The 22,073-nt window shown below is 40.7% G+C and overlaps 1 protein-coding gene across 3 annotated transcripts in view; it reads left to right on the top strand.

The window, feature by feature from the left end:
* Positions 1-22,073, top strand: part of dennd4c (DENN/MADD domain containing 4C) — a 149,569-nt gene that overhangs the window by 65,024 nt on the left and 62,472 nt on the right. For all 3 annotated transcript variants that reach the window (XM_072281796.1, XM_072281795.1, XM_072281797.1), the window contains 6 exons: positions 797-941; positions 1,038-1,213; positions 1,851-1,951; positions 3,389-3,607; positions 10,617-10,762; positions 11,254-11,292. In XM_072281796.1, coding sequence (XP_072137897.1) covers positions 797-941; positions 1,038-1,213; positions 1,851-1,951; positions 3,389-3,607; positions 10,617-10,762; positions 11,254-11,292 — 826 coding nt within the window. The remainder of the gene's footprint in view (positions 1-796; positions 942-1,037; positions 1,214-1,850; positions 1,952-3,388; positions 3,608-10,616; positions 10,763-11,253; positions 11,293-22,073) is intronic.

Below are 22,073 nucleotides of genomic sequence, written 5' to 3'. Positions count from 1 at the left end.
CCAGAGTGTTAATCTTAGTGGTAAGGTGAATGTCTGAGTTTTATTGACTAAAGTCACAACTACACAAATTTTCAGTTAAATTTATCTGATCCTATTTGAGTATGTTTGAATTAGCCGCTGTTAACAGCAGATTAGTATTTACAGTTGAACCCTGGTCACTGGAACCGTGAGGCAGGAATTCTATTCGCTGCACCATTGTGCCACTAGCTGTTGAGCTTCGTGTTAAAACTTAAAATGTTTCTTTCCCATAATTTACAGCTTTAGTTGATCTTATAAAGAGATCACTGCTTGAGTTATTTAGCATTAAGTTGTTGCATTGCTAAACTACATATGTGCCATTATCTTAAAATCTTCAGTTGCTATTCAAAGGCATTGTCTATGAAAGATCTATTCCTAATGTCTATCTTGGAGAAAGCAGAAACAGTGGGGGCTGAGAAGGAAGATTGCAGAAACTGAAGAGTTGGAATTGAATTTCTGGAACTGGTTTTGCTCAGATGATCATTTTGGAGTTTAAATATTATAGTGCATCATGAAGTATTGTTGTTTGCTAATTTATCATGGCATTTTGTGTTAGTTGCTTTGCATAACTTTGTTAGCAATAGCATGAATAATTGCTTTGGGAAAATTAACTTAGGTAAATGTTTCCAACTTTAATCCACGAAAACATCTCATTCGATATATTTTCCAATGTACGCTCCTTGTGAACTCATGACTTTTTTTTAAAAAAACACCAATTTATAACTACATTTAATTCTTTTTAAAGAAAACTACAATAGCACAATTTTTTTCTTTCTAGAGGAGCAAACTTTAGCACTTTGCTGATGAACTTGGGTGCTGAAAACTGTGCAATTCTACTGTACTTAGTCTTGATGGAAAACAAGATTTTGTTGCATTCTCTCAGGCCTGCTGTATTGACAGGTGTGGCTGAAGCTGTTGTGACTGTAAGTATTGGTATATTAACATTAAACTGTCTGGATTTTTATTACCATTTTTCATTGGAAAGAAAACTAATTAATTTTTTGTACTTTCTTTTTCAGATGATTTTTCCTTTTCATTGGCAGTGTCCGTATATTCCACTCTGTCCATTGTCCCTAGCTGGAGTCCTCAATGCACCAATTCCATTTATTGTTGGTGTTGATTCACGGTATTTTGATCTTAATGACCCACCTCTGGATGTTGCGTGTGTGGACCTAGATACAAATACGATATATATGTAAGTATTTTTATCTTTGGGGTAACTTGTGATAAAGCTAAAATGTTTGTATATTTTCATCAGGGCAGGAATAAATGCAAGTGTTGTCTGTATTGGTGTTAATCATCTTACACAGCTTTGACTTAAATATTTCAAGTAACAGACTACCAACTACTCAGTGAGTTGAGCTTGGGGAATTGTCTCAGCCTTGGCAAACAGTTAAGCTGTACACCACGTAAAAGAGTATCCAAAATTTTACTGGGGGGGGGGGAACACACACACACACACACACACACACACACACACACACACACACACACACACACACACACACACAAGAAATTGTTGTAGAAACTTCAGGGTATCTCTCAATATAAGCTTGGTGATAACGCAAGAAAAATGCATTGACTGGGTGCATATGTATGATAAATGTTTAGGAATGAAAAAAGTTGTGGAACCCAGGTACCAATGTACGTGCAAATGAAGATGTTCGAATCATGTTAACTACAATGAAATGAAGCTGAGCATTAGAGAGTAATGAACTGGTCTTAAACCAGACATTGTTAGATTAAGATTTTTGTAAGTTTGCTGCATTCTTTGGTCACCATGCCAGCTGTATGTTGGTTTATCTTTCATTGTTTTTGCTTACTTTTTTAAGATCTGATGACAGGAAGAACTTAACCTGGAAGCAACTCCCAAAAAAACCTGGGAAGAATCTCTTCAGTTCTTTAGTGAGTCTACAAAATCAGCTTTCATTGAGTAAGTAAAAAGTATTTTCATTAAGAATACAGTATTTTGCATGCAAGTTTGATTTTAATATCTTTAAAAATTGCTTTTTATTTCCCCTTAAATTGCAGATAAGTAACTCAAAGGGGTAATCTCTAAATATGTTATTAATTCAATCATTAAAAAACAAAAACTTCATTTTGCATTACTTTACAAATAATTTTTTAAAAATCCAATTTATCCTTTGAACTAAACTAGTAGTTTTACATTTAAAAATATTGTTCATTTAGTTTCAACAGCAATGCAGTTGCCAAATATGAAGTGGTATTAAACTTACAGCAGTGGGCTCTCGGTGTTATGTTCTTGGCCCAGATTATCAAGATTTAGTGCATGTACTGAGCATAAACCTAATCTGTTCCCTTGTCCAAACTTTCCTTCTGTGGCCACAAGGCTTTCACTAACCTGCATGTTGTGGCTGATCCTGAATCGCTGCTCTGGACCACCGTGATGGCCTTTATAAATGATTTCTAAGTGCCTGTCATTAGCAGGATGCTCCAGAAACGGGTTTTGTTATCACTGATGTATATCATGAAACTTGTTGTTTTGCAGCAGCAGTACAATAAGACATTTAAAAAATTACTATACGTTACAATAAGAAATGTGAAGAAACTATGTACAACTAGTGCAAAAAGTGAGTAAAGCAGTAAGGTAGTGTTCCTGGACCATTCAGCCCTCTGAGTGTGAGGGGAGGAAACAATACCTGAAACAATGAGTGTCTGTCTTCGTGCTCCTGCTCCTCCCGGATGAGAAGAGGGCATGTCCTGGATGGTGAGGATTCTTAATGATGGATGCCACCTTCTTGAGGGATTGCCTTTTGAAGATATCCTCAGTGGTGGGGTGGCCAGTACGATGATGAAGGTGGTTGCTTAAAACCCTCTGCAGCCTTTTCTGATCCTCTGCGTTGGTGACTTCATACCAAATGGCAATCCACGGTGCATCTGTGGACGTGCCGATGAGAACAGGCACGGTTTTGGGCACTAAGTTGGAGTGAGGGAGAAGGTATAGGGGCAGGAATGGCACTTGTTGTACTTGCAAGGATAACTACCAGGAGGGAGATCAATGGAGAGGGATGAATGGACAAGGACGTTTCACAGGGAGCAATCCGTACGGAAAGCCAGGAAGAGGGAAAGGTGTGCTTGGTAGTGGGATCCAGTTTGAGATGGTGGAAGTTTCAGAAAATTATGTGCCGGATGCGGAGGCTATTGGGGTGGTATGTAAGGACGAGAGGAACCCTATTTCTGGTGGGGTGAGGGCAGATGTCCTGGAAGTTGGACTGTTCTGTTGACATTCACAAATTCAGATAAAAATGATACACTTATTAAATTTATTTCCTTTTTCTCACTTACTTCCTTACTTAAATTACATACTGTTTGGCAAATTGATTTGGATTGATTCTTTTTTATGGTTTAGTTCACAGGAGAGCACAGGAAGGGTCTGCTATCGAGATGACACCAATAGAGGCCGATTTTTCCTGGCATAAAAAGATGATATCACTGGAGATGGAAATTCAGGAGGCCTTTTTGCGATTTATGGCATCAATATTGAAAGGATATAGAACATACCTCAAACCAATCACCCAGGCTCCTTCTGAAAAAGCCACTTCTGCAAATTCACTATATGACCTACAAGGTATATTTAATTCTAATTTATGCCAGTCTATTAACGCATCATCTCAAAAGGCACCAAACAAGAGATTCTGCGGATGCTGGAAATCCAGAGTAACACACACAAATTGGTGGAGGAACTCAACAGATCTATGGAATTGGAAAAAACAGCAGAGTTTTCGGACCAAGACCCTTTTTCAGGGACTGGAAAGGAAGGGGGAACTTGCCAGGATATGAAGTTGGGGGCCGGGGAAAGAAGATAACTAGAAGGTGATAGGCGAAGCAAGGTGGGTAGGGAAGGTAAAGGACCGGAGAGGAAGGAATCTGATAGGAGAGGAGAGTGGACCATAGGAGAAAAGGCCTTTAAGAATGAACTGCATAGGTAAGTTGAAGTACACCTTTAATCTGATTTGTTTTACCTTGATTTGCCCAGTATGGTAGCGTAGCATTTAGTATAATACTATTACAATACCAGTGACCTGGATTCATTCCTGCACTTGTCTGTAAGGGGTTTATACTTTCTCCCTGTAACCACATGGGTTTATTCTGGTTGCTTCAGTTCCACCTCACATTCTAAAGAACAAATGGGTTAGTTTGCTGTGTAATGGTCAGTGCCGATTGTTGGGCAAGAAGGACCTGTTACCGTGCATGATCTGTCAATAAATAAAACCAAGTGTTACCTGTGTACAAAGTAAATTCCATTCCATCCTCAACCCAGTTGGTCTGATGCATTTCAGTGTTAGGCAAATAACTTTACAGGTTCAGTTTTTAACTTCCATGAAATGAATTTCTATTTTTGTGTCCATTTATATGAAAGGGTCTATTTCAAGAATTTGTTCTAATATAAGACAAAGTGGGCATCTATTTATGAATCATGTTTGGCCAAATTGTACTTGATCGGCCTGTCTTTACCTACCCCAGTTCTTAGCTAGGTTAAGTGTGGATGGTTACGTTTAGCAGTAAGCTCCTGTTTGTGTAAATCTCTGGTGTAAACATTTGAGGCCCACAAAATTCTCTTAAAGCCTTTGCCAGAAAGTGACATTGACAGTAAAGCTGAGAGGTTTTTTCCTTTTATTGTTTTGCAGATCTAAACAATTTTCATATTAGAGATATTTAGAAGCTATTTGAGTTGTAGTAAGCTTCAAAAATGTAATCATAGGTTGATAAAAAGCGTGGATAACTCAATATACATATAGTCTTGAAGTAAAGTAACTGAAAGTTAATATCAGCTTTTCCCATTGAAGAACCCTCCAGCCTTTAGTGGCATGGGATTAAGTAATGCATTCTTCAGCATAACACTAGAAAAGTCTATGAAGGGAGGGCTTGATGCGGAGTGCCTTCATTACAATCCAAGTATGAGAATGGTTAAATGTTTGGGACGCCAGCTGCAGTTTGGCCCTGCTTCTGATAAATTTACAGTCATTATGAGAAAATGAGGTTAATCATGCTCGATGAAAATTCATAAGTCTGTGATACCCACACAATTGTCAAGTTTGTTAACCCTTGTTGTCTTGGCTCGTACTAACTTGTAGTTAGATTAAGCACCAGATATTAATAAGCTTGTGTTTACTAATTCAGTACCTCAAACACCGTAATGTTATTGGAGAGAAGTATTAAAGCTTTATGTATTTACTGCATTCCTGATGAAAGCAAAGAGATGAACTATACACATACAGGTGTCAGCACCAGGTAGTTATGGAGTCGTATAACATGGAGACAGGCCTTTCTGACACCATGCCCATGCCTGCAGTTCTACTCATTTACATTAATCCTATTTGCCTCCGTGAGTATACCTCCCAGCTGATTGAAGTGTGGAACTGAATACCTCTTGAATGCAATAATTGTATCTGATTCTACTACCACCTCTGGCAGTGCATGCCAGACATCAGTTGTGTTTTTTTTTTAAAAGAGGTCAGAGAGTCATTCAGTACAGAAATGGGCCCTTCAGTCCAATGACCAGAATACCTGAGATTCCCATCTAAGATCATCCCATTTGCTTATGTTTGGCCTACACTGATTTCAGTGTTGTTAATGTACCTGCTTTGACCACTTCCTCTGGCAGCTCAGTCCACTGGCAGATGATCCTCTGGGTAAAAAAGGGTTCCTATTAAATCTCTCCCTTCTCCACCTTAGTCCTAAGCCCTGAAGTTCTTGATTTTTGATTCTTGATTCTCAGCCCAGCAAATATGCCTGTGTATATTCACCCCTATGTATGTCTCCCATAATTTTATACATTTTTATAAGATCACCTCTCCTCCTCCTCCTATGTTCCAGTGAAACAAGTCCCAACCTGCTCAGTTTGTAAAACTCCTCTGAATTCTTTATCCCTCACATTCCCTTTAAAACTCTTCCCAGTGACTTTAAAGCTACGCCGTCTTATTTTTAATTCCCTAATTATGAAGAAATATTTTGCCTATCTTCTCCAACTGTGCCTCTCTCAATCGTGTATGCTGCTTTAAGATCACCTCTCGGCCTCCTTTACTCTAAGCTCAGCCTATTTTGTATCCTCGTGACTGAAGTTCAACAATCCAGACAACATCCCAGTGAACCTCCTCTGCACCCTCTCCAGTGCTGTGTTTTAGAACAGGTCGAAGTCTGCTTTTAAGTGATGCTCTTTCTGTGTCATCAACTGCCCAGACTCCTGTCCCAACCTTGCAGGATAATGTGCACTCTCAGTGGAATGCCATCAATTTGTACTGCATTGGCTCTGTCTTTGATTTGCCCTTACTTTGTGAAAGGAGTACTAAACGAGAAGCTCTGGTAACTGTGTACAGTCATTGGTGTTGAGAGGCCAATGCTCAAGGTGTAGTAGTTATGAAATGGACTGCTTGGACTGATTAAAATCTGGTGCTTCAAACTTAACTGAAAATATTTTCAACTTTTAAGAATGAAAGCAGGGCATGTCAATATGCGAACTGCCAATTTGCATGGATACTAACTAATAGAAAAATGCCACTAATTTTCTGAAGTGTTTTTCCAGTGCAGTTCCATGTCTCAAGTTCAGTTTTTTCCATAATTTTCTGTTTCAGCTTATCTTTTACTTTATACACCATAGCTCAACTATTTGTTTCATATTAACTTCAATCTTCTTTCCCGTCTCCAATTACAGTTGTGTACAAAGTGTATCTTTGATTACATCACATAATGCTTTCATAATGTGGAAGGACTCAGCAAGCATGCTATTGCAACAAGCTTTTTAAGTTCTAATAGATGTATTGATTGGAGTTGTTTTCATGAGTGCATGAAAGCTTGTGTCTTGGTCTAAAGCTTGTAAAGGAAGGTATCAGTAATTGTTTTTTTGCTATCCACAGTGTTGTATAAGTGAAGATTGAATATGATCTGAATGCAGATGCTGGGCAGAGTCATCAGAATGAGTTGATAAATTTGAAGCATTACTAGTTGTGGTTTAACTCTGCAAGCCAGGGAGGCTTGTTTACTTGTTTACATTTTCATTTTGTTTATAGAAGACTTGCCTCTGGGTTGTGGAAAAATCTATTGAAAGATGTTTCTTGATTTTTGCTGCTATTTATTGATCTTGTGATCTGATTTTGTTTTGAGTTATGACTTAATGCCCAAACAACCCTAATTGAAGTTGGATACCCTTTTTACTACTAAAAAAAATTATTCTTTACATAGAACAGTTCAGTACAGTAAAGGCCTTTTGCTCATGATGTTGTGCCAACTTGTAATTACTCTGAGATCAATCAAACCCTTCCCTTCCACATAGTCCTCCATTTTTCTTTCATCCATATTTCTATCTGATTCTCTTAAATGCCCCTAATGTATCTAACTCCACCAATCCTGGCAGCATATTCTATGCATCCATAAATCTGTTTTTTTAAAAAAAAATCTGCCTCCTGACAGCCTTCTATACTTTTCTCTGATCACTTTAAAAATACGGCCTGTTGTGTTAGCCATTTCTGCCCTGTGGAAATGTCTCTGTCCACTCTATCTGTTCCTCTAACATCTGTTCCTATCAAGTGACCTCTCATCCTCCGTCACTCCAAAGAGAAAAGCCCCAACTCGCTCATAAGACATGCTGTCCAATCAATGCTGCGTCTTGGTAAATCTCCTCTGTACCCTCTCTAAATTTTCCACATCCTTCCTATAATAAGGTGACCAGAATTGAACACAATACTCCCAGATGTGGAATAACTAGAGTTTGATAGAGCTGAAACATTACCTTGTCACTCTTCTCCCCAACACACTATGCACCTTCTTAACCACCAACTGCGCAGCAATTTTGTGTGAATCTATGGACGTGGACCCAAATATTCCTCTGTATCTCCACGTTGCTAAGAATCCTGCCATTAACCATGTACTCTGCTTTCAGGTTTGACCTTCCAAAGTGTATCACACTTCCAGATTGAACTACATCTTCCATTTCTCAGCCCAGCTCAGCCTCCGATCAATGTTGTGTTGCAATCCATAACAACCTACACTATCCACACATGATCTATTAAAGCCATAGAAAAGTACAACACAGGAACAGGCTTGTCAGCCCATCTAGTTAGTGCCAGACCGTTTAAGCTGCTCTCATTGACCTGCACCCAGACTGTAGCCCTCTATAACCCTGCAATCTATATACCTGTCCAAACTTCTCTTAAATGTTGAAATTGAGCCCGCATGCACTACTTGCGCTGGCAGCTCATTTATTCTCGTGACACTCTGAGTGACAATGTTTCTGCTCATGTTCCTCTCATATCACTAAAGTGCTATGCATCTCTTTTATTTCGTAACCAAGGCATCAATACCTTGAAAACCAAGGTTCCCTAAACCTGTTATCTTTACCTTTTATTCTGACAGGCACATACTGTACAAGCTTTATCTGTACAAAATTTCAGTTTTGAAGGTCTCCCACTTAGCAAGTACACCTTTGCTAGAAAATAGCCTGTCCCAGTCCCAATTTTGAGAGTGTAATAAACTTGGGGGAGGGGAGAATCTAGCTACAGCTTTCTCACTTTATCACACAAGCCTTTCGCTGAAGTCTCAAATAGCTAAAGACTTCAACAATAGCCTCTTTGCTTGCTGCTGCCGTATTTTAATTTGTTCTTGATGATCTATCTCGATCGCTGATTGGCTGCTTCTCAAAACACCAAATTGCCGTGAATCAATGTCTTGTGTACTCAGTTTGCGAACCTGGGTGAGCTGCGTCTTCTCATGCTTCTCAGAAGCTGATGGGCTGCTTCTCAAAAATCCCGATCACTGTGTCATCTGCAAACTTAATAACCTACTCTTGCACTTCCTCATCCAAGTAATTCATAAAAACCACAAAGATCAGGGGTCCCAGAATAGATCCTTGCGGAACACACTGGTCACAGACCTCAAGACAGAATGTGCTCCATCTACTTCCAACCTCTGCCTTCTGTGGGCAAGCTGATTCTATATCCACAGTCTTGTTTCCCTAGATCCCATCTCTCTTGACTTTCTGAATGAGCTCACTATAGGGAATCTTATCGAATACCTTACTAAAGTCCATATGCATCACATCCACTGCTCCACCTCCATCAATTTGTTTTGTCACTTCCTCAAAGAATTCATTCAGGTTCATGAGGCATGACCGGCCCCTCTCAAAGCCAATCTGACTGTAATTAATCAGACTGTGCTTCTCAAAATACTAATAAATTCTGTCTCTAAGAATTCTCTCTAAAGGTTTGCCCACCACTGACGTAAGACTCTATACTTCCCAGGATTATCCTTGTCACCTTTTTTGAACAAGAAATAACATTTGTCACCCTCTAACCTTCCTTTACTACTGTACTATGAGAATGCAAAGATAATTGCCAAAGGCATAGCACTTACCTCACCTCCCACAGTAACCTACGGTAGATCCCATCTGGCCCAGGGGACTTGTCTATCCTTTTTCGAAAGTCCCAGCATATCCTCTTTCTTAATGTTAACATGAAGTCCCAGCATATCCTCTTTCTTAATGTTAACATGTTAGCGTTTCCGACTGTTTTATGCCGTCTTCACATTTGTCAAGGTCCCTTTCACTGATCAATACTGAAGCAAAGTAATCATTTAGGATCTCTCTTGCATCCTACAATTCCAGGCACGTTTCCTTGTCTCTTCCTGATTGGCCCTACCCTTACTCTGGTCAGCTTCCTGTTCTTCACATACATTTTGAATTCCTTGGGGTTTTCCTTAATTCTACTCACCAAGGCCTTCACATGTCCCTTTCTAGCGCTCATAAGTCCATTCATAAGCTGCTTCTTGGCTACCTTGTAACTCTTGAGTGCCTTCTGATTCTTGCTTCCTAAACCTTAAGTCTGCTTCTTTCCTCCTCTTTTCATGTTCCACATTTCTTGTCAATCATAATCATAGGATCCTTCACCCTACCATCCTTTCCATACCTATCAAAGCAATGTATCCAGATCCCCATGCAAGTTCTTCCTAAACAACCTCCATATTTCCATTGCATATTTTCCTGAGAACATCAGTTCCTAATTCACTTCCTGCAATTAAATACTACTTAATACCATCTGTTCCTATCCCTGTCCAAGGCTGTGGCAGAGGTCAGGGAATTGTGGTCAGTCTCCAAATGCTCACCCACTGAATGGTTTGTCACCTGACCAGGTTACTTTCCTGGTACCAGATCCAGTATGGGGCCTCTCCTCTAGTCGGCCTGTCTATATATTGTGGCAGGAGTCCTTCTTGGACACACCAAACAGATTCCTCCCCATCTAAACGTTTTGCACTAAGGAGGTGCCTATCAATATGAGGAAAGTTGAAGTCACCCATCAGAACAACGTTTCCAAGACCTAGCTCCAGGTCTGCACCTCAGTGTCTGTTGCTGTTTGGGGTTCTATAGAATACACCAAATAAAATAATTGTTCCCTACCTGTTTCTGACTTCTACTTTCTTTACTTTCCCACTTGCCCTGTAACTGGCTTGGCTGGAATAAAACAAATGCTTAACAGCTCATTTTTGTACATGACAGTGCATGGCTGCTCTTAAGTACGAGGTACCACACCGAAACAAATTTTAGCAGAGTGTGTTGTTTCATATGTAATTGGTGGTGTTATTTTTGGTAGGATTCTTGAAGTCTCGTGATCGAACACATCAGAAGTTCTATGTTCAGTTGACTAAAACACAGATGTTCATTCGTTTCATTGAAGAGTGTTCTTTTGTGAGCGACAAAGATGCCAGCCTAGCATTTTTTGATGACTGTATAGATAAGGTGAGATTTTGTATGTATTCAAATATAGTACTGACATTTTCAACTTTAGTTTTTCTGATGCTTTGATGTTTTCCTGTGAAGACCGAAAGATATTCTTTGATCATCATGGGTTGAGTTCCAGGTGAACGTAATTATGAAGAAGTTCTGAAGTTAAGAGAACTTTACTCAATAGTTTTAATGTAAAGCCTCTAATTGGATGCCAGATTGAAGAATTTTGGTCAAACTATCTGTGTTCATGTGCATTATAAATTGAGAACACATGTACTGAACAACTAATTTATATATGGCGGAAATTTATAATGGAAGAAAATGTTTTTTATGATAATTTGGAGATTATTAAGTGCAGGGGTATTCTATAACCAATCCAAAGTGTAATTGAATTCAGAAGTTTTTAGCCGTATACATTGTGGCTGCTTTCTAGTGTGTTTGAAATATACCTGTAGAATCGAGGGGTTTTTTTGTTCCACTAAATAGTGTGTATTTTTCCCTAGCTTTTTCATTCTGACAAGGGCACAGAGAAAGGAAATAAGGTTAGTACTTTTAATTATGCAGTTTGTTTGATTTATTGCCTTAAATAACAGCATTAATATTATGGTACAACAATCGTCTGAAAGTAGTATTAGAAATTGAGCATCAGCTCAAACATGTAGATAGATAGGGTAAATGAATCAAGGGTTCATTAGATCAAGATGTCATATTCTAGAATGAAAAGGGTGATTATCAAACTTGTACAACAGTATAAAGACTGCACCTGATGTCAACAGTTGGGAATCTTTGAGGCTGTGATCTCTGACAATTAATTAGCTTTTGGAAAAAATATAGACCTTTTAAAAGAACAATCTGTCAAACCATCCTGAGAATTCATTGGTGGGGGGAACAAAAGGGAGAGGGTTGTTGAAATGTGTCTGTGTGGCTTTGAAGAGGCATTTGCCAAAGTACTACGTAGCCATTAACAACGTACAATTAAAGAGATGGTGGCAATATTGATATGAAGGTCCCCAAGAAGCAATCAGAACAAAAGGATGAAAGTAAAGCGGTCTCCCACCTGCTTTAAAAAGTCCACCATTCTACTTATGCCAAAGAAAAACAGTGACCTGCCTTAATGACTATCATCCAGTGGCTTTCACATCCATCATCTTGAAATGCTTCATGAGACTGGTCATAAAACAGGCCTTTTAGCCTAACAAGTCTATTTGGACCATGATGTCCACCCAGCTGGTGCCATTTCTTGTGTTGAGCTCGTGTCCCTCTCATCCCATCCCTCCATGTATCTATCCAATTGCTTCTTAAATGATACTATTGTACCTGACTCAACCACTTCTGGCAACTCGTTCCATATGTTCATCACTCTGCATTTATCTAAAAAAGAGTTTGCCTCTCAAGCCCCACGTGGCAGACATCAATTCCAGACTCCAAGGTCAACTCAGTCCACTGCAATTTGCTTACTGTCAAAACAGGTTCACGGCATCTGCTGTCTTCCTGACCCTACACTCATCTCTAGAACATCTGAATAACAAGCACACTAATGTCTGCCTCTTTATTGTCCATCCTTCCACCTTCAACACCATAATTCCTAACAAACTCATCTCCAATTTCCTAGATCTGGGACTCTGCTTCCTCATGTGCAACTTGATACTTGACTTCTTGACCAACAGATCTCTATCAGAAGGAATACATAACACCTCCATGTTGTCCTTAACACTGCTGACCCCCACTCTGCATTGTCAGCTCCATACTATACTCTTATACACTCACAGTTATGTAGCCAAATTCTACTCTAACTTCATTCACAAGTTAGCAAATGCTATTTTGATAGTGTGCCAGATCTCAAATAGTGAGTCCAGGAAGGAATTGGAGAGCTCAATGGCATGGTGTCATGACAACAGACTCTTCCTCGGTGTTAGCACTCATGGACTTCAGGAAGCAGAGTAGAGTACACACCCCTATCTACATCAGTGGTGCTGAAGTGGAAATAGTTGAGTTTCAAGTTCCTCAGTGCAAATATCACCAACAATTTGTCCTTGTCCAGCCACATTAACACTACAGATGAGAAAGTATGCCAATATCTCTTCTTCAAAAATGAAATTCTTCATGTTCTTGAGAACTTGCTGATTTTGTTTTTACAGATGCCCTATAGAAAGCATAGTGTAGAGATATATCATGTACATAAGAAAGTCTGAAGATTCTGGAAATCCAAGCAACACACACAAAATGCTGGATGAACTCAGCAGGCCAGGCAGCCTCTGTGGAAAAGAGTAAACAGTGGACTGGTATCAGTGTCCTGATGAAGAGTCTCGCCCCAAAATGTCCACTGCTTACTCTTTTCCATAGAGGCTGCCTGGTCTGCTGAGTTCCTCCAGCATTTGTGTGTGTTGCTTGGGTGCGTCACATCTTGGTTTGGGAACTGCTTGGCCCCAGACCAGATCAGATTTATTATCACAAACATATGTCATGAAATTTGTTGTTTAGTGGCAGCGGTATACTGTGCAATACATTAAAAATACTTAACATTACAATAGGGATATTGATAAAAATGCAAAAGGAGAACAAAACAGGGAGATTGGGTTCATGGTCCATTCAGAAATCTGATAGTGGAGTGCGTGTCTTCGAAGTTCAAAGTAATTTTTTTTATCAAAGTACGTACGTCACCTGAGATACATTTTTTTGCAAGCATTCACAGTAAATAGAAAGAAAGACAATAGAATCAATCAAAAATGTACAGAAACAAGGACGGACAAACAACAAATTGCAAATACACAAGGGGGAAACAATCATTGATAAATAAGTAATGATATTGAGAACATGAGTTGGACAATATTCAGGGATTCAGCTTCGAATCTGAATGAATACATCCAGTTGACATTGACTTCATGACCTTTGCCTTTTGAGAACCTACTGGACATACCCACACCAAAAGCCAAGTATGAACCAGGAAATTTGTAGGATGTCATTTGTAGTATTCAAGACTGCAGAGTCAGAACTATGCAAGAAGTCCAGGTACAACTATGGAATTTATTTTAAGAGCAAAAAAGCAATTCTGGCTGAAGTTGGAGACTGAATCGGATGCACCTTAGCTTTGGCAGGGTTTGCTTCCTGCAAAGCAAAACCTAACATCATAAATGGCCATGATGCTTCACTCACAGATGAGCTCAATGCCTTTTATGCATGCTTTGACAAGGAGAATAAAACTATACCTATGTGAATCCCTGCAAAATCTGGTGATCCTGTGATCTCTGCCTTGGAGGCTGACATCAGAACATCTTTCAAGAGGGTCAGGCCCTGCTGGTGTTGCTGGTAGGGCTCTAGAAGCCTGTGTCAACCAACTGGCAGGAGTGTTCAAGAACATCTTCAATGTCTCCCTGCTACAGTCGGAGGTTCCCACCTGCTTCAAAAGGGCGACAATTATACCAGTGCCCAAGAAGAGCAGGGTGAGCTGCCTCAATGACTGTTGCCCAGTTGTACTCTCATCTACTGTGATGAAATGCTTTGATAGAGTGATCATGGCTAGAATCAATTCCTGTTTAAGCAAGGATCTGGACCTGCTGCAGTTTGCCTTTTGCCACAATAGGTCTACAGCAGGTACAATCTCACTGCCTCTCCACATAGCCTTGGATCACCTGGACAGTACTAATACTTGCATCAGACTGCTGTTTATTGATTGCAACTCAGCACATAACACAAATCATACCCTCAGTTCTAATCAACAAGTTCCAAAACCTGGGCCTTTGTTCTTGCCTCTGCAACTGGATCCTTGACTTTCTCAGCAGGAAATAACATCTCCTCGCTGACAATAAACACTGGTTCACCTCAGGGATGCATGCTTAGCCTACTGCTCTACTCTCTGTACACCCAAGATTGTGTGGCTAGGCACAGCTCAAGCACCATCTATAAATTTGCTGATGCTAGCAGTATTTCAGATGGTGACAAGCTGGTATACGGGAGCAAACAGGAAGACCAAGGAATTGATTGTGGACTTCAGGAACTGGAAGTCAAGGGAACACAAACCAGTCTTCATGAAAAGCTCAGCAGTGGAAAAGGTGTGCATTTCAAGTACCTGGGTGTCAATATCTCTGAAGATTATTCCTGGGGCCAACATAGTGATGCAGTTACTAAAAAAGCACAACAGTGGCTATAGGAGTTTGAGGATACTTGGTGTGTCACCAAGGACACTTGCAAATTTCTAAAGATATACCATGGAGAGCAATCTAACTGGTTGCATTCTCTTCTGGTAAGGAGGGGCTCCCGCACATGATTGTAAAAAGCTGCTGAAAGTTGTAAACTCAGCCAGTTCCATCATGAGCACTGGCCTCCGCAGCATCAAGGACACCTTCAAAAATGTTAATACCAATTAAATTCATGTGGTAAAGGCCAATAATACTTGAGAATTGATAAAATAATTGCCCAATAGTAAGTGTTGCCTTAGGCTCCTTCACTTACATCTTTATCTCATCTTGGTCTGGTTGGTAACTGGTACCCAAGCTCAGCAGGCTGTACAAGGGTTGGACTTTCAAGGGCCACGTTCAGTTTGGGTGACTGCACTGTCTACGCAGTGTGCCTGTCAACTTGTCTTGATTGTTGCCTTAGTAACACACAAAATGCTGGAGGAACTCGGCAGTTCAGGCAGATTCTGTGGAAATGAATAAACAGTCAATGTTTCAGGCTGAGAATCAGGACTTCAATCAGTCCTCATGGTGGGTTACTGCCTGAAACGTCAACTGTTTATTCATTTCCATAATGCTGCCTGGCCTGCTGATTTCTTCCAATTTTTCTTTGTGTTGCTCTGTATTTCCAGCATGACATTTTAACCCTTGCTTTGGGGCAATTTCTGCAATTCCCCCTTTTTGACCTATAAAGGACAACACCCTACTGAATAGTTTTGTCTGGGGCATTTGACTGATGGAGTGCATTGGACTGTTGGATCATAAAGGAGGCTGTTGCCTGGTGAGTGATCACTCTACAAAGTGATCTCAGGCAAGAGACTAAAACAAATAGCATAACTAGTAAGAATATAGCCCCCTTGCCCACTGTACAATGGAACTACCCCAACCTCCCGGAAGGGAGTGGAGCCAGGTGGTGACCAGCTCCAGTGTAACTCCTACATAATCGTTTTGACCTTGTCATATTCTAATTAGATCACTGATTTGCATACAACACTCCTGGCCGATGATGTCTCAAGTACTGTTTTCCTTAGCCAGTATGAATTCCAATGCCAACTAGTTCTGAAGTACTACAGTATGAATCACTACCATCTCATCTGTTATACCCTCAATGGCCTGGCTTGTTTCATGTAATGCTTGGGGTGTCTCTTTGGCCAACCTTTCCATGGCAGAGAACATATTAATAATTTCTCAAGCAAGTCTTGGAAGTCCTCAAAAGGAGATTCCAATTATCCAGAAGCTTTCAGCCTCTAATAGCCTTTCAGTGGAGATTCTGCACAGCCTGATGCAGAGAAAGTGACTGTAGCTGGTGAATATGTGGTGGTATTCTTAGGCCAAATAACAAAAGCCTTTCCATCCTACAGGCAACCATGCTTTTATACAGTGCTCTGCAAAAATCTTAGGCACATATATAGGTACTGTAGTAAGTTTATTTTTTGCACTGTACTGCTGCCGCAAAAAAAAAAACAATTTCATAACACAAGTGATGTGGAAGAGGGGAGGGAGCAGGAAGCACCAGAGGAACATTCTGAAATGATCAATAAACCAATTGTCTGGAATCCAATGACCTTGCCTGGTTTCTCAGTGCTGGGTATGCTTGCACCCATGCCACCCCCTACCTCTGCACTCCTGTGCCACCTGTCCCACACCCTTCCTACAGAGCTCCACCCTTGTCACTCCTAATCTCCTTTGCTCCTGCCAGATTTGCAAACGCGCTCTCTGCTGCACATTGACAAATACAATGCAGTGCAAAAGTCTTAGGCATGTTAGCTATATATACTACACCTAGTATGTTTTACTAAGTGACATTAGCTTGTTATTAAATGTACATGTACTGTTTCCAACCAAGGTGGTACCTTTCTATTGGCGGATACATTTTTCGCCCCCCTCCCTTTGCCCTATCAAGGTTAGAGGATGGTAATAAGGTGCAGTTATATAAAAGAAAATACCATCCATCAAAGCCAGTGCCTATTCTGAGAGATTGCATGCATACCTCCATCCTCCTTCCTGCTTTCTAAAACAGTCAATTTTAGGCTTCACTTTAGTTCCCTCCATGACTGCTAGGCAGCGTTATGCTGTCTTAGTTTTGTTGTTGAAGCGATGCTAAGCTTTCCTTTCTGGGAAATTAAAAAGGATGGGAACACCTCCCCCTGAATGTGTGGGCCCATTACAACATACCCAACAACTTGACTGATTGGATTGCAGTGTGTGTTTGTAACTAAGATGTAAGCAGGCGTTGTAATAATGTTCTGCAATTGAGTGAAGGATAAGCACGAAGTATATCCTCAATCTAAAATTCATTATAACTACTTAAGGCTTCTAGTCAATGAGTTGGTCCTTTCTCCAAGATAATTTTTGCCTCAAGTTCCCTGGGATTATGTCTCTGGCAAATCATGCAGTTTGCTACCACTTTTCCTGCAATAGTTGGGAATCCTGGTACATTCCACTCATTTCTAATTATACCCATTGTTGGATTCTTGCACTCAGTGCGTTTTAGTCCAAAAGTCTTAAAAGGTTTAAGGGTTTGGGAAACATGGAAGCAAATCATCCACATACTGAAGCAACATGGAAGGATTTTTGTAAGATCTATTTGCACTTTTAAGAGTTCAGCAGACATCATTTGCCCCACATCATTACCTCCTTTTGCCAGTGGGTTCTGTGCTACTTGAGCAAGTAAGTGCTTTATTATCATTCTGTGTTTGGGAAAGAAGGCTCAGGATTTGTTCAGGTTGAATGTCATGGGTTGCAATTTCACTACATATAAAGAGTCACCTGAAAAATACTGAAAGAGTTCCCTTTGGAACTCTTGTGGCATTTTACATAAGAGATGGTGAAACAATGAATCTCAAATCCCTTGAGTGGTACGGCAGTGTAACATGTAAATTGTGTGTGGGCTTGTATTAGGTGACAATTAAAAGCAGTTCAGCATGAGGTGGCAACACATTGGTAGAGGATGAAAAGAGCAAGAGAGGACTTAACGTGATGGTCCAGCAGTAGTTGCTTTGCAGATTTTCCATATAGATGATCTGAACCTTCTCCAGAGTAATGTGCCATACAGTGTATGCCAGTGGATGTCAGACATAATTATTTCTCTAACAGTATGGTCAATTGTAGCAAATGTTTTGGCAGACAAAAAATTGTTAGTAAACTTTCACCACCAAACTCTGGCTTTTACCTGAACCAGTTCTCCTAACAGGGCACAGTTGGGTATGCAGTCTTTGGGACCTTGAGTTGTACCCCTTCAGTTTACAAAGGAAATCCCATCTCCACAGATTAATCAGTGGATCTTGTGCTGCAAGCAGCTGATGTTTCTCCTTCATATCTGAAAAGGTGATAAATAACTTCATAAAAAAAACTGGTAAAAGGACTGCCTGTCCTGTTACCACAACAATTAACTGATCCTTTGCTTAAGGGTGCTTATGGTCAATCAGAAGCAAGAATTCTGGAAATGGGGGTTCCACTATCAACCAGGAAAGCTAATTGTTTATTGTCAGGTTCAGAAATCTTTAAAATGGGCAGAATTGTGATTGTACAAGTTCTTGAGTACAGTTCAGGAAAGGATTATTTAACGTAAACTATAGTCTGTGGTATTGGTAACTTATCAGCGTTGCCTTAGAACCAAGGGCATCTTCGAGCCCAGTGGCCAGGCTGTCTGCTAGTAAAAAATCTTTCAAGGACATCCCCCTCTTTTACCCCTACGCCGTCCACTGCCCATCTCCATGTTGACATGAATCATAGAACTGTTAAAACCCAATATTTAGAATATTTTCTAAACAGTAAATTATGCTGTTCAAACAAAAATTGTACCATCACAAGTAGCCAAAAGCATACAAAGCAGGTAATGTTAAAGCTAAGTTTACAGTGAAGTTACAAGCAGAATGATAACCCAAAACTTGGTCACTGTCATTTTAGTTAAATATACAGGGTTGGCGTGTGGCCAGGTGGTTAAGGCGTTCGTCTAGTGATCTGAAGGTCACTAGTTCGAGCCTTGGCTGAGGCAGTGCGTTGTGTCCTTGAGCAAGGCACTTAACCACGCGTTGCTCTGCGATGACACCCAAGCTATATGGGTCCTAATGCCCTTCCCTTGGATAACATTGGTGGCGTGGAAAGGGGAGACTTGCAGCGTGGGCAACCGCTGGTCTTTCATACAACCTTGCCCAGGCCTGCACCCTGGAAACCTTCCAAGGTGCAAGTCCATGGTCTCACAAGACTTAACGGATGCTTATATAAGAACAGTAAAATAGTATGGCAAATTAAAATAACATTCAAATTGTAAAGGGCAGTTGTCGCATTTCTTTAACAATATGTACAGTATTTTGTCCCAACTCCCTAGGCAGGTTTAACTCTCTGATGTTTAAACTAGTTCTGTAAGGATGAGCATGGCGCAATAGATAAAAATGAACAAATGCCATACAAAGTGTGAGGAAAGTCTAATAGATTAAATTGCATTTATATTATTGCAAGAAGTCAAACAAGTGTGGCAGATCAACTCGGGTGCATGGGGTTGTGATTTAATAGCTATTATAGAAATATGGTTGAGGGATGGGATGCACTGGTATCACAATGTTCCAGAGTACAGATAATAAAGGTTGATGAAGGCCAATGCACTGTATGCCACCTTAACCACAGAGTCAACCTGTGCAGCAGCTTTGTGTCCTATGGACTTGGACCCCAAGATTCCTCTGATCCTCCACACTGCCAAGAGTCTTACCATTAACACTATATTCTGCCATCATATTTGACCTACCAAAATGAACCACCTCACACTGAACTGGGTTGAACTCCATCTGCCACTTCTCAGCTCAGTTTTGCATCCTATCAATGTCCTGCTGTAACCTCTGACAACCCTCCACACTATCCCTAGCACCCCCAACCTTTGAGTCATCAGCAAATTTACTAACCCATCCCTCCACTTCCTCATCCAGGTCATTTATAAAAATCACAAAGAGAAAGGGTCCCAGAACAGATCCCTGAGGCACACCACTGGTCACCAACCTCCATGGAGAATATGACCTGTCCACAACCACTGCTTGTCTTCTGTGGGCAAGCCAATTCTGAATCCACTAAGCAATGTCCCCTTGGATCCCATGCCTCCTTACTTTCTTAATAAGTCTTGCATGGGGTACCTTATCAAATGCCTTGCCTGAAATCCATATACACTATACCTATTGCTCTACCTTCATCAACATGTTTAGTCACATCCTCAAAAAATTCAATCAGGCTCGTGAGGCACGACCTGCCTTTGACAAAGCCATGCTGACTGCTCCTAATCATATTATGCCTCTCCAAATGTTCATAAATCCTGCCTCTCAGGATCTTTTCCATCAACCTACCAACTACTGAAGTAAGAATCACTGGTCTATAATTTCCTGGGCTATCTCTACTTCTTTTCTTGAATAATGGAACAACATCTGAAACCCTCCAATCCTCCGGAACCACTCCCGTCCCCATTGATGATGCAAAGCTCATCGCCAGAAGCTCAGCAATCTCTTCCCCCCACTCCAACAGTAGCCTGGGGTACATCTCATCTGGTCCCAGTGACCTATCCAACTTGATGCTTTCCAAAAGCTCCAGCACATCCTCTTTCTTAATATCTACATGCTCAAGCTTTCAGTCTGCTGTAAGTCATCCCTACAGTTGCCAAGATCCTTTTCTGTAGTGAATACTGAAGCAAAGTACTCATTAAGTACCTCAGCTATCTCCTCTGGTTCTATACAGACTTTTCCACTGTCACACTTGATTGCTCTCACGTCTTACCTCTTGCTCTTCACATACTTGTAAAATTCCTTGGGGTTTTCCTTAATCCTGTCTGCCAAGGCCTTCTCATGGGCCCTTCTGGCTCTCCTGATTTCATTCTTAAGCTCCTTCCTGCTAGTCTTATCTTCTAGATTTCGATCATTACCGAGTTTTTTTTTAACCTTTTGTAAGTTTTTCTTCTTGACTAGATTTACAACAGCCCTTGTACACCACGGTTCCTGTACCCTACCATACTTTCCCTGTCTCATTGGAACATACCTATGCAGAATTCCACGCAAATATCCCCTGAACACTTGCCACAATTCTGCCATACATTTCCGCCATACATTTCCCTGAGAACACCTGTTCCCAATTTATGCTGCCATGTTCCTGCTTTATGGCTTCGTATTTCCCCTTACTCCAATTAAACGCTTTTCTAACTTGTATGTTCCTATCCCTCTCCAGTGCTATGGTAAAGAAGATAGAATTGTGCTCACTATCTTCAAAATCTCCCAGTCTCTGTAATGGCCACAACATCACAGCTCCAAGTACTGATCCACGCTCTAAGGTCATCCACTATGTTCATAATACTCCTTGCATTAAAATAGACGCATCTCAAACCATCAGTCTGAGCACATCCCTTCATTATCACCTGCCTATATTCCCTCTTGCACTGCCAACAAGCTTTCTGTATTTGTGAGCCAACCGCCCCTTCATCCATCTCTTCAGTTCAGTTCCCAACCCCCAGCAATTCTCGTTCAAATTCTCCCCAACAGCCTTAGCAAACCTCCCTGCCAGGATATTGGTCCCCCTCAGATTCAAGTGCAACCCATCCTTTTTGTACAGGTCACGCCTGCCCCAAAAGAGATTCCAATGATCCAGAAATCTGAATCCCTGCCCCCTGCTCCAATCCCTCAACCACACATTTATCCTCCACCTCATTCTATTCCTATACTCAACTGCATGTGGCACAGGCAGTAATCCCGAGATTACTACCTTTGAGGTCCTGCTTCTCAGCTTCCGTCCTAACCCCCTGTAGTCTGTTTTCAGGACCTCCTCCCTTTTCCTACCCACGTTGTTAATATCAGTATGTACCACGACCCCTGGCTGTTCATCTTCCTACTTCAGGATATTGTGGATGCGATCAGAACATCCTGGACCCTGGCACCTGAGATCCATGTTTCTCTCCTGTGTCCACAGAATCCCTTAACTATAGTCTAATAAAAATAGGTGATTTTTATTTCTATTAAGCTACTGCTTTGAATCATCCATATGAAACTAGTTTAAACCTGCATCAGCAGATCTAATGAATCTCCTTGCCAGGATTAGTCCTTTTCTAGATCGAGTGTAACTCATCCTTTGTGCAGTCCCTATTGTGCTGTCACCATTGCCAATGTTTCTCAGAGTCCATTTGTAGC

The sequence above is a fragment of the Mobula birostris genome, chromosome 17, assembly GCF_030028105.1.
Source record: "Mobula birostris isolate sMobBir1 chromosome 17, sMobBir1.hap1, whole genome shotgun sequence".
Classification (NCBI taxonomy): domain Eukaryota; kingdom Metazoa; phylum Chordata; class Chondrichthyes; order Myliobatiformes; family Myliobatidae; genus Mobula; species Mobula birostris.
Note: the sequence above shows the minus strand (reverse complement) of the source record. Positions and strands in the feature narration are given on the sequence as shown.